Source organism: Lissotriton vulgaris, chromosome 9, assembly GCF_964263255.1.
Source record: "Lissotriton vulgaris chromosome 9, aLisVul1.2, whole genome shotgun sequence".
Classification (NCBI taxonomy): domain Eukaryota; kingdom Metazoa; phylum Chordata; class Amphibia; order Caudata; family Salamandridae; genus Lissotriton; species Lissotriton vulgaris.
In genome coordinates this window covers 193788888-193802163 of record NC_141697.1, presented here as the reverse complement: position 1 = coordinate 193802163, position 13276 = coordinate 193788888, and the positions used below count along the sequence as shown (strand labels likewise).

The following is a 13276-nucleotide window of genomic DNA, read 5'->3' as shown; positions in this document are numbered from 1 at the left end:
GAGACCCATAATTCCTTGAAGTTCATGAAGGGTCAGGTGTCAGATGATAGACATGATAGGTCTGTCTCCACACCTTTCAAATGGCCACGCTTTCCCAGACCAAGGAGGCTATATTGGCCTGCAAATCGGGTCCCCCTTTGGACGCATGTCCCCGATCCTTCTACATCAGATTATCGACATTGTGAATCCGATGATCAATAATATTGTGAACTCATCACTTTCTACCGGTATTGTACCCGACGAATAGAAATTCGCTACAGTAAAGCCATTGAAAAAAAATCGAACATCGATTCTTCTAATCTCTCTAATTATAGGCCTATATGTTACCAATCTTAGGTAAGATTACAGAGAGCATAGTATATAAAGAACTCTCTAGTTACTCAGTCAACACAGATTTTCCATTCCAGTTTTCCCCTAAAACATTTGACTGAGTCTGCGTTACTCGAGATATCGGACACCATTAAATTCATAATGGGCAACGGTAAGAAGGCAGTCTTGATCCTTTTAGACTTGTCTGCCACTTTTGATTCCATTTCACATAACATCTTGTTAGCCAGATTGAGATCCTGTGGCGTATCTGATTCCGCATTGGCTTGTATTACATCTTTCCTGTCAAACAGGAAGCAGGTGATCTCGCTGGGATCTTTTCTTTTCACCAGCACGAACCGTTTCCACTCATGTGCCACAGGGGGCTTCACTCAGTCCACTTTTATTTAATATATATATGGCCCCTCTAATCTCGCCGATCTCGACCTATGGGATTGAAATCACATCATACGCAGACGACACTCAGTTGATTCTATAACTGGATAAGAACTCCACTGAGGCTGAAGAAAATTTTAAATCCTGTTTTGCAGCAATAGTAAAATGGATGAAACATAATCATTTTTGTTGCAACACAGACAAAACAGAGATTTTACCAATTGGTAAAAACAATTTCTTTCAACCAAAGGACTGGTCACAACACTACAGCTCCCCCATAAACGGTGGACGTAGCAAAACATCTGACCGTTTGGTTTGATGCCTCCCTTTTGTTTAAGCCCCATGTTCTGAAAACAACTGGGACCTGCTTTGGTCTAATAAAAATCTTGAGAAAATTCTTCAATTTGATTCCGCTGGCTGCCAAGAAAACGGTGGAGGTGGCTCCTATTCTATCGCGGCTGGACTACTGTAATAGCCTCCTCGCAGGAATTAATAAAACCATCCTGAGGACACTACAGGTAGTCCAACACGCTGCTGCCAGACTGGTCCCAGGGCTCCCATGTAGGGCATCGGCCTCGGCTGCCCTGAAGACCCTCTACTGGCTTCCAGTTCATAAAAGAATTTTGTTTAAATTACTACTGACGACCTTCAGAGCATATCGTCATTTGGGCCCAAGGTATCTTTCAGCAAGATTTAAGCCATACACCACAGCAAGAACACTAAGATCCTGTGCTGCAAGCTTGCTCAAAGTGCCAGGCTTCAAATTAGCAACTAGAAGTGGGAAATCAGCCACTATAATGGGAGAAAAGGCTTGGAACTGTATGACAAAGGAACTTAGAGAAATGGAACATGAGAGGCAGTTCAGAAAGGCACTAAAGACGGATCTTTGGGACATCGGATGCCTGCTGTTTAGGCCTAATCTAGGTTTTATTACACGTAACTGATCCTTGTCAGGTACAGTGCCAGGAGACTCTGTTAGGAGTGACAGTCGCGCTATATAAAACTCACTTTTCATTTAATTTCATTAGTGTCCGCATAGTTGTAACACAAGTGACTTGAGAAGGTGGTGGCAAGATAGGTCCTTGAGGCACCACATAAGAGAGCAAATCGGGCAGAACATTATTATTGTAGACTGCTCATGTAATAAGTGAGTTTTTGATTCCAGAGTGTTGAATCTATTGATTCTTTTCATTAGAATGTCATGTTCGATGGTAACAGACCACACTGATTAAGTTCTCCTGGAGGGTCTGAACCCCACTTGTGTATCATGTAATCACATGTTTGAATTCAGGTGTTTTTGGGGTTAGAGGTTCTGGAGTGCTTCAGTACTTTTACTGGAATGAGAAGTCTGAGACCAGTCAATGGTTGCTTGGATAAATTGAATTTAAGGAGCTATTTTTGAGGAGTGGTTTAATATATGCAGTGTTGAATTTCGGTGATCCCACCCCCTGTTCCATAAGGTATTTACGATATGTAGATTAGCTACGGCTGAAGGGTATGTCTAACTGAGACCATTGTTTAACCTGTTCTTTACCTATGTTTTACTGATCATTACAAAGCCGTACATATTCTATTTTTAATTTATTTTTAAATTTCAGGTATACCCACTATTGCACCTCCCACTACGAAACCAGAGCCACGAACTGATGTGACGCCTCCTGCAGAAGGCACGTTCCTCCTGTATGCCCAGGGGCAGCAGATTGGTGTCCTACCTTTGAATGGCACACGCCTTAACAAAGCAACTGCAAAGACACTGCTCTCCCTACATGTAAAGTATCATCTTTGTTACATTCTGCTTCAGATTTTGGGGTATTTTTTTTTTTTTAATCCATGGAGCATGAATATATTTTGATATTGGTAGTTACCACCTGTGTGGAATTGCAGTACCTTTCAGTTGTGTCCACGTTATACCTTCCCAAACGTTTCCTTCATATAGGAGTCTGCTTCAGTTTTGTGGCAGTGTGGCGTCAGTAGAGCTGTATGATAGTTTTAATGCGTTGTATAGATTTGCTTGGATGAGTGAAAATAGAGAACCGTGCCAAACTCCTTACACAGTTTCTTTGTTGGTCAGTCAGGGCTTTAAGTGGGCCGGGTCGAAAGGGGACTGAGCACCGGGAGTTTTTTAAAAGAGGCCTCGAAACGGGTCTCTATCGGGCTCTGTTTTGAGCCCTGGCGGTCCGTTATTTTTCCAGACTGCAGTGACAGCAGTTTACTGTCACTGCAGTTCGGAAAAAAGTGCCAGGGCACAAAACAGCCAGATAGACACCCGTTTCGAGACAAGCACCTGGATGTGCGCTGCCAACACTGCTCACTTCTTAGTAATGGAGAAGTTACGGCATGACGTCATGCCAGGTGAGCTTTGTGGGAGAAGGGAAATCCTTTAGAGAGAGTCATTTTCTCTCTGGACTTCCCTTCTCTTTCTGAAACGCAAGAGCAGCAACATTGTGGTAGGGTCACCAAGGCTTTAATTGGAAGCTTTTTCAATATTATATGTAACAAGATGTAGTTGCAGCTTATTTATCTTATGCAACTAATAACCATTGACAAAGCCAATAGTCCTTACTTGTTGTAGGTTTGATGTTACTTATTGTATCACATATCTGGATGCAATGACAGAAACAGCAAAATACAAGTTGAGCGGCACACTATACTAAACAAAGATTTTTAGAGCAAGTGTTTAAAAGCCACGCCCCTAATTAGTGGCCACGCCCCTTTGAGAGACCCCACAGTTTTTTCATCCCACTTAAAGCCCTGTGGTCAGTCAACCATTGCCTGGAGAATTAATAGGTGTGTCAAGTAGCTGACCGTAGCTGTTGCAATTAATTGCATATTTTTGTTGTATTTGTATGTGGATCACATTTCATCCTGCTCTAAAAAGATTCAACAAAAGTGTTGAGGAAGCTGTGTTGCAGAAAATGTTGTCTGAAGAAGACTAAACCGCAATCAATTTCTGCAGCAGTGGATAATTACTGCACTTGTGGATTCTCTCCACTCATCCCACACTTGACAATCTATGTGTTGGAAAAATGAAAAAGCCAAATACCAATGTTTCCTCCACTTTACATAAAGCTGCTACCATCAGGCTTTGTAGTTCCTGGTCCTATGGTTTTTGATATGCCACATAGGAGGCAGAAGTGCAATACGCGAGAGCTTTGTCATATGTTATGTATATGAAGACCTAACTATTACTAGACCTCCAGCTAACAAAATAAGTCACTCGAAGTTAACTTAAATATCTTACTGACAACCTCAATGTTCTATATATTTTATCTGCAATTTTTTTTAAAGCTGTTGCTTACAGTGCCTTTCTGCCCATTTTGACTTACTTATTGCTTAACTTCTTCAACTAGAACAACCTTAAAATACATCATAACACTATATATATATATATATATATATATATATATATATATATATATATATATATATATACAAATAATATTCCAATTTATATTAACAACATATTATGTTCTAGGTACATAGAAGCAACCAATGAAGTTTTGAAGGGATTGTTCCATCGAGTTTTATTCTAGTAATATGTGTGCACATCCAGGATTATGCTAGTGCTCAATACCCATCAGGATTTATACTGGCTGTCTATGATGATAGCAGGTTTTATGTAGGTCTATATCACTCTAATAACTGGTAGCCAGTTTGCAGAATCCCATGGTTATCTTAAAAGGATTGTTTTGCCATATCATGATCTATACTTTAACTTATTTCCTGCATTTACATTGTTGTCTGTGTTAATTTGCACTTGCAGGATCTAACTACACCATAATGTATACAACTAATATTTGGTTGCACATGAGTCAATTAGCATTTGCTTTTCCTTATCCTAGTGTGTGCCATCATGCAGCTTTTCTTTCCTAATTTTGAAAAGTGTATTGACTCCATGTCAAGCTTACAATGCCATCCACAGAGATAGTACAAAACTAACTTGCGACTAAAAACCATGGCTGGTTAAGACTGTGTAAAGCAGATCAAAGAACTGGTTACAGCTGGAAAAAACAAGGACAAGGGTAAAAGAAGGCATGAGAAAGGGGGATTTGGAGATGCCAGTTATCTGGATCTCTGGTATCAGCAAAAGAGGAAACTGATGTAATTTATTTCTCTTTAACCACCTTCTCTTCAAAGTGACTTGTTATGTAGTAGAAAACTCACTTTGTTTGCATTTTGCAAATCTATAAATTAGGTTAATGATGGCAAGTGCCGGTTAGTTGTATTTTTCAAGTCACATAAATAATTGACCAATTAACTAAACTGTTTTTTTCTCCACCAAATCAGTACCGTTTGTTAGTTGCAGTAGTTCCTTATGATTGTTCAGAAATTATGAATCTTAAATATTTTTCGCAGCGTGAAATCTTTTCCGGACTCACATACTGTGAGTTATTCTGCCATCTAGTGGTTGTAAGTTTGTTGGACCACCAGGGCTAAAACAGAAATTTAGGATATTTTAATTCACCTTTTGGGTTTAAGTGGTAAAGGAGTATATTACTCCTTAAAATTATTTATTAGAAACCATCAGTGGCACATCCTGATTTATGCAATTTCACATTGTCATCCGTTTCGGCCAAAAACACTTTTCTGCTGCAGGACACTCTGCAGCCATCGTGTCTTCATTACCCAGTCATCAGTCCCCCTCGTCCCAGTCTGTAGAGAGACCCCCCCCCCCCCCCCCCCCAGGCTTGTACTATGAAAAGGCTTATTTCAAATTATGTCATATACATTAAAACAAACTTTCCCCCCATTTTGCATACATCCGGTTTCTATACCTGAACGTTTTTACAGTTTTGGAATTGTTTGTACTATTTAACTGTTTAATGCTTACCACGGTACTCTGCAAGTGATAATCCTCCCTGTACCACCCGCGGTTGTGCTAACCGTCCATGTGCAAGGCTGGCATGGTGAGTGGATGCCAGTGCATCATTGACGAGCCACTCCAGGAACATCAAGAGGGTTTCCTGAACCCTGCTGAGTTCACAAGTATGCACAAAGACCAGGAAGGCTGCAACTTGCTTATTTTCAGCAACCTTGTTTCTTGAGAGTCTTGGTTGCTGGGCAACCAGTACAAATATGAAGTTGTATCTGCTCTTAGCTTCCAACCTCATGGAGTCTACCAAGTCAGGCAAGAAGGGAGAGAAGCTGTAAAACATTGAGGCATTGGAGGAGAAGGATATCCTCCATATCTGCCAGAAATCTGGGTGTGGTGTTCGATACTTCACTCTCGATGTCCCTACAGGTGAATCGGACTTTTGCGACCTGCTGGGGCATGATCAGGACGCTTAACAGAATTCGCAGCTATCTGTCTCTTCAAGCACGCAAGCAGATTGCAGTCGCCCTTGTTGGTTCCAGGTTAGATTATTGCAACTCTCTCTACATGGAATCCAACAAGGGCCTCATACACCGACTGCAAATCGTGCAGAACGCTGCTGCACGTTTTGTCCTGGATCTTCCTAGGGCTTCTTCTGCTACTGCTGCGAGGAGAGACCTTCATTGGCTGCCTATTCAGCACAGAATTTACTTTAAAATTCTGTGTCTGACCTATAGAGCTCTCGAGGATGGACCTAAAGGCGCTATCAGTTCCCTGCTTACTCGCTATCACCCCACAAGGTGTTTGCAATCTTCGGGACTATTCCAACTTGCTGTCCCTCGCTTTAAGCTCACCAGATGGGGAGCTAAGGCCTTTTCCGTCGTTGCCCCACAGCTCTGGAACATCTTGCCGATGGAGATGAAGACCCTACCCTCTCTAGCGCTGTTTAAAAAGGCCTTAAAAACGTGTTGCTTTTCTAGAGCTTACACAGGGTGAGCTGCAGGGTTTTTGTTATGAGCTGGATTTGGAATTAGGCGCCTTGATGCCCATTGGGCTAAGTTTGCGCATGATAAAACCCCTTTATTATTATTATGATAAAACCCCTTTATTATATGTTGGGCAGATGTGCAGTAGCTAATTAAGCATGCTGTGGATGAGGCATTCAATAATACCCAAACAAAAAGACCGAGATGAAACCCTGATGATGATGATGATGATGATGATGATGATGATGATGATGATATGGATGCCTCCCGAAAAGTGAAATATGTTAAGGGAAAGATTTTTTCGGCATGTTGTGCCATATAAGAGAGGTTTTGGGGTTCAAGAAGAAAACACAAGATGACAAAGGGTTTACCCAGAACAGTGGATCATTGGTAGACAACCTTCTTTTTCATGATATTATTAAGGACATAGTTTTGGCTGGATGTTGATAAGCAGAATATCCCTAGATTCTTGAATAAGAGAGATTTAAGGGAAAGGTTTGAGAAGAATTTTCCCCACCTTCCAAAAGTTAACGCTAGTCTCTTTTTTTTTATGGCTTCCTCATCATTGTTGTCTTCTGAGGACTCTACTTTAACTGACCCAATTGACAAAAAGGTGGATCTGCAATTTAAAGGTCCTATGCAGCTTCCCATTTTGGCATAAAGGTCAGCTCTTGTGCCGGTTATACATCCCAGGTTCTCTTGAAAGACTTCCAGAGACTGTTCGATTGTATAATGGAGAATGCGGACCTTCTAGCAGTTTTTGGCGTAGATGGAAGTGTTGTCACAATTACTTTCGGATTTTACATTTAATAATTTGTAGGCTTCTGCAAAACTAAGCATGGAGAAAATCAACATTCTAGAGTAATCATTTGGCTCCTGTGATTTTCATGCAGGCGGTTTGCTGGGCTGAAATGTTAGAAACTAGAGTCAAACCTCCATGTACTGGGATGAAGCTTTTTGGGTAAGAGCTGAATGACGTGGGGCAGAGAAGAAGATATTAAAACCCATCAACCTCTATTAAGGGAAAAAATTATTTGTCGATGAGCAGAATGAGCAGAGGTAAAAGGAAAGCCATCCTTCTCCCTTTCGCTGCCCGGCCCGTGGTTGCAGAGCCATATTAATCAATTAGATCCAACCTTAAGGACAGTTCGAGAAAGGCGCTAAAACCAAATGACGTTATAGAAGGTGAAGGCGGACTAAAGTTCTTCCTTCCTCTGTGGAATGCTCATGTAACATATTATTGGGTTCTCTAGATAGTTCAACTGGAATGCACAACTCCTTTCAAGCAGTTTCTTCCTCTCCTGGTTTTCAGGACTGGACCATGGTAAAACAGCAGTAAAAAGATAGGTTTGTTGTGAAGCTTAGAAAAACTGCTTAGCAAACGGGTGAGTGTCCATGTCCAGTATGAACAGAAGTAGAAGGTGTTTTGATTCAAACCTTTTCTTGGTATTAAAAACAGATGGATCTTTTTGTCCAATACTGAACCTGAAGGCGTTAAGCAACTGGATCCATCTGGAGCAGTTTTGAATGGTCTCTTTACAAACTATTATTCTTCTGATCAAAGGTGACTATCTGGTGACTCCAGATCTAGATGACTCCTATTTTCTTGTACCTATCAATCCGAACAGATCGGACATTGTGGTGGAAGCATTTCCAATTCCAGGTGCTACTATTCCAAATGTCAATACCTCAAAGAACCTAAACAAAGGCATTGGCACTGGTAGTGGTTATTCTGGAGCTTAGCGGGTTTTCTCCTCCTACCTGGACGACTGGCTAATCTGCGCATTGTCTGTATCTAAGGCTCTAGAGGCAGGGATTGTGATGACAGACCTTCACTAGCCAGGCTTCAAATTGAACACCCTCATCTCTTTGATGGTAGTCCAAGTCAAACAGCTCATAGGAATGGTATTCATTACACAGAAGGGGCTTTGTTACTCCTTCAAGACCGGATCAAGTCACTTCAGAGAAACCTTCACACTCTGCTGATTCATCCATCTGCATCAGCAAGGTGTTCGTTGCAGATCCTTGGGCAGATGGCCTTGATGTCAGTGGTGATCCATGTTTTCTGTTCTACCTGAAGCTCCTGCTGAACCACAGTTTGAATCATTGGGATCTGGCGCTAAGAAATTACATCACAGAAATTCTAGTGACCCCCGAAATGGGTCAAAATCTCAGGTGGTGGTTGGAGCCTCCCAACTTTAAGATTCCTCTTCCACCACAGTTAGCAGATGTGGGGAATGAGTGCAACTTTAGAGGACTGGAAATGCAAGGGGAAATAATCCCAGGAGGACATGCTTCACTATTCCAACTGGAGAGAACTGGCTGTAGTCCTAGGAGCAGTTCAGTTTTTTCAACCTCCGTTGGAGGGGAAAAGTGTGATTGTCCATACAGACAGTCTGGTTGAATGATACTACCTGAATCGGCAAGGGGGACAGGGCAGATAATTCTCATTGAAACTGGCTGGCAACTAAAATTTGTTGTTGGACAGAAAACCACCTCTTATCCCTGAGAACAGTTTACATTCAGGGAGCACTTCATATTCATGTAGACACCCAGAGTCACAATCTGCCTTCTTCAGTATTGGTCCACTTGGCAATTTCTAAATCTCAACAGATCTTACCGTTGTGTGAATCCGTGGATAGACCTGTTTGCATCTCCATAGAATGCAATGCTTTAAATATTTTTTAAGTGCTCTTGTCCACAGGCATTGGCTGTTGATGCTGTCTTAATTCCTTTGCCTCAAGGTTTTCTCTACGCTTTCACCCAGATTTTCCTCCTCCCTATGGTGATGCTACCGATTCAGCAGGGGCAGTGGGTGGGCGAGGGGGACAAACTAATAGTGATTCTTGTAGCATCTTTTTTGGCGGGTTCTCACTGTTCTCTCTCCTGATGACCGTGTCCAAAAGCGCATTATTAAAATTTCCGATAGGCCCATCCCCCATTTACCTAAGTTACCTCTGAGTCAATTACAATATCCGAGTTTAACAGCTTGGAGTTTGAGACTGGGTTTAGATAACTTGGGTTGCTCTAAATAGATTGCAGAATAGATCCAACTGTCTACAAAAGATTATATTCCTTTCTCCATTGAAACTAATTCTCAGAATGGTGTTCTACTTAATGCTTCGATCCTGTTCTAGTAGATCCTTACCAAATTGTGGAATTTCTAAGAGGGGGGGTCAATAAATATCTTGCTCCCTCAACTATAGCAGCAATGGGTGGCTTTCAAAGCATTTAGGGGCTTGGTGATGATCTAGTTAATATGACTTCTCTTGTGTGCAGATTGTTGAACAGTTTTTTGTTTAATGAAACAGAGTTCTTTAGCAAGGATCCCAATTTGGAATTTGACTACTGCTTTGTGAGGTCTACAGGGTGAAAATGTAAGCCCTTAGAAACTACAAAGACAGTATGGAAAGCTGTGAAACTGCCTTCATAATGGCAATTACATTGGCCAGAAGAAATGGACATTGGGTTTTTAGTGGTGACCTACCCCTATGTTAACATTCTACTGGACAGAGTGGTTATGATACTGGATCCCAAATTTATTCACAAGATTAATTCCAAATGTCATCTTCAGTGGGTAATAATCTTTCCAGTACTTAAGAGAGGTGAACAGCACACACTTTCACCTCCCTTGATGTTAGGAGAGTCATTTTACTCTATTTGCAATATACTAATAAACTTAGAATCTCAAAATCTCTCTTTGTTTCTTTCAGAAACATTAATAAGGTTAAACGTTGTCCTCATCCACACAGTAGGTGGATTCAGCAGATCATTTCCCAGGCTTACAAGCCAATTAGGAAACTCCTCAATCCCATATCCAAGTTGATTCACCAACTCTGTCTTACTTTTCATGGGTGGCGGTGGGTTCAGTTCCCATACAGGAAATGTATAGGGTGACCACATGGGCATCCAGCTTTACATTTGTGAATCACTACAGGTTCAATTTATTGAATAAAACATCTAAATGTTGGCTCAAATGTCATTAAAACAGCAGTGAAGTAATTGCTGTTGATTTTAGGTCCGTGCAGAATGAATTTGTTTTGGGGCTTGTGAAATGCTCCTCTCGTTACGGACTGGGAAAAGGGGGACCGATAAGAGCATAATGAAACCATTCTCTTCCAGGGGATCCTCATCAATAGTCATAAGCACTGAATATTCCCGCCCATGTGCGTGACCCTGGAAACCATATAAAAATATATATGTAAAAACACATATATCTCGCTCCACATATATGTACGTACATATATTATTTTTCTCACACCAATGCAGCTCCAAAACTGAGGCTAAAACAATGTATGTACATGTACTGCAATTAGTAAGGAAACAAAAAAACACATTAGGTCAAATATCCCTTGAACTTTGTGTTTTAATGAGTAAAACCACTCATAAATCCTGAAAATTGCTTATAAATAGCATTGTTAGCCCTCAGGATGCATTGTAAAACAATAGCATAGAAAATGAAACCATTTTCAACAAAAAACTGGCACCGTGCCTTTAAGGCAGCCCTGACCCCAGGCTTACTGAGTTACCCCGGATCAGGTCCCACTTAGGACCCCCTGTTTCCTCCCTCCCGGTGAGTTTTTAGGCTGAACGTAGGCAGCGCACATGTGTTGTCTTCGAGACATGCTGTATTCAATGTATTAGCTTCAAGCCTGCTCATCACTTTTAATTGGTTCTTCTGTGCGCCTTTCTAAATTCCTTACTTTTGAGTGGTAAATCATCGCCATTTGTCCCTCCTTTTGATGTGTTTCCTCCTATGGCTACTGGCCCTATTGCATGTCTCATTTCGGTTCTGTTCATTTCAGTTTGTTATTTTAGATTGCTTCGGGTCGTGTTCTGATGTACGTGTGTTGATGTTTGTAACCAGTGATACTGCTTTCCCCTCTCACCGACCATTTCTCCATGGTCTGTCCCCTTTGAACCACCTCCTGCCCAATCAGAAGAAAGGAAAAAGGGTCTACTCAAGGTACTTCCTAGTGCCAAAATAAGACTTAACACCAAGACCAATACTAGACCTCAGATACCTACACAAGTTCATATGAACACAACATTTCAAAATGACGACTCTACAAGAGGAAATTCCACTCCTAAGGAGGGAGATTACATGGCCACCATAGACTTAAAGGGCGCCTACCTACATATACCAGTGAGCCACAGATACAAATGTTACCTCAGATTTTTCTTGTCTTATACAAGGTAGATTACCAATTTAGGGCCCTACCTTTTGGCATAAAGACAGAGCCAAGGCTGTTCACAAAATGCCTTGAAGCAGTAGCTGCACAACTTAGGAGACAGAGGATACATGTCTACCCTAACCTAAATGACTGGCAGGTGAAGGCAAGATTAAGGCAAAGGTGCCATCATGATACTGTCATTGACATGCTACAACACCTTGGCTTCACCATAAACCACAAGAAACCATCTCTGCTCCCGGAGTAGATGAAAGCATTCCTGGGGTGAAAATGGACTTGAGGACAGCACACACATACCTGGTACCCAAAAGTGCAAAGGCAATAGCAGCACAAGCTTGTCTGTACCAGAAGGGTCTGTCTCTGACAGTGATGACTGTCATGAAATTAATGGGCATTATAGCATTGTGCATCCTCTCATACACATAAACCTTCTGGAAATCAAAACTGTCTTCCTAGCATTGAAAGCCTTCCAGGCCCACGTAAAGGAGCAGACCGTGCTGATTCAGACAGACAACACAACATTTTACCTCAACAGAGAAGAGCACAATCATTCCAATTGAGAAAAAATAGCACCGGCGATATCGAAGTGGGTGATCCACTGGAACTGTATTTTAGTAGCAATACACCTTCCAGTAGAACAGAACACAGAAGCAGACTGACTAAACAGACAAGCAAACACCTCCCACGAGTGACCTGTAAGAGGAGCTGGACAGCGTGTTCTGACCCTTGAGCACTCCAAACATTAACCTCTTCTCAAGCCCAGAAAACGCCAAATGCCAAGAAATTTGCATCCCTATTTTCCACACCACCAGTCGAAGGGGAATGACCTGTCAGTAAACTGGTCAGAAAGAATTTCATGCACCAATTCCCCTGATCTCAAGGGTGTTGGACAAGGATAAGCAGTCAAGGATGTCACTCCTACTCCTCAGACTGACTTGGTACTCAGAGATAACCGAGTTGGTCAGAAGACAGATCAGACCCATGAGACCATCGCAGGATCTGCTCACAATGGAAGGTGAAGGATTTGCCACCTGGAACCAGCAACAGGAGACAAAGACAATAAGTTAGGGGAACCAAATCTTCATCTCCTATGCCAGGACAACCAAATGTAACCCAGTCTTGAAGGGGACAATTGCACGTGGCTAGTAGAGACAATTCAAACCTGCCACATAAGGGCAGTGAAAACTTTGCCCTCCCCATCCAGAGCACACTCCACAAGCAAGAAGGGCATGATCCTAGCAAATGTACCCATCCGCGACATCTGCCTGGTTGTGACATGGTTATCCACACACACCTTCACTACCGTCTGGACATCCAGATAAACAAGGAAGCATAGGTGGGTCAGAGTGTACTAGAGCACCTGTTAGCAAACTCAAGCACATTTTAAACCCATCCTCCCCAAGGACATGAAATCCCTATGTAATCAATGTACAGAATGTGAATCCAGAAAAGAACTCATTCTGCAAAAGAAATGGCTACTTACCAATAGGAGTAGTTTTGCAGCTTGAAGAGCTTTCTTGATTTGCATGTGAACCACTGCCTCCCCAGAAATGTAAAGGAACAAACAGGCAGGGTGTATACGA

General features: G+C 41.8%; 1 protein-coding gene across 1 annotated transcript in view; it reads left to right on the top strand.

Annotated features, from left to right (window-relative positions):
• The window catches only part of NID2 (nidogen 2), a 269038-nt gene that overhangs the window by 238783 nt on the left and 16979 nt on the right, over positions 1-13276 (top strand). The window contains exon 17 of the mRNA XM_086937330.1: positions 2301-2470. Coding sequence (XP_086793456.1) covers positions 2301-2470 — 170 coding nt within the window. The remainder of the gene's footprint in view (positions 1-2300; positions 2471-13276) is intronic.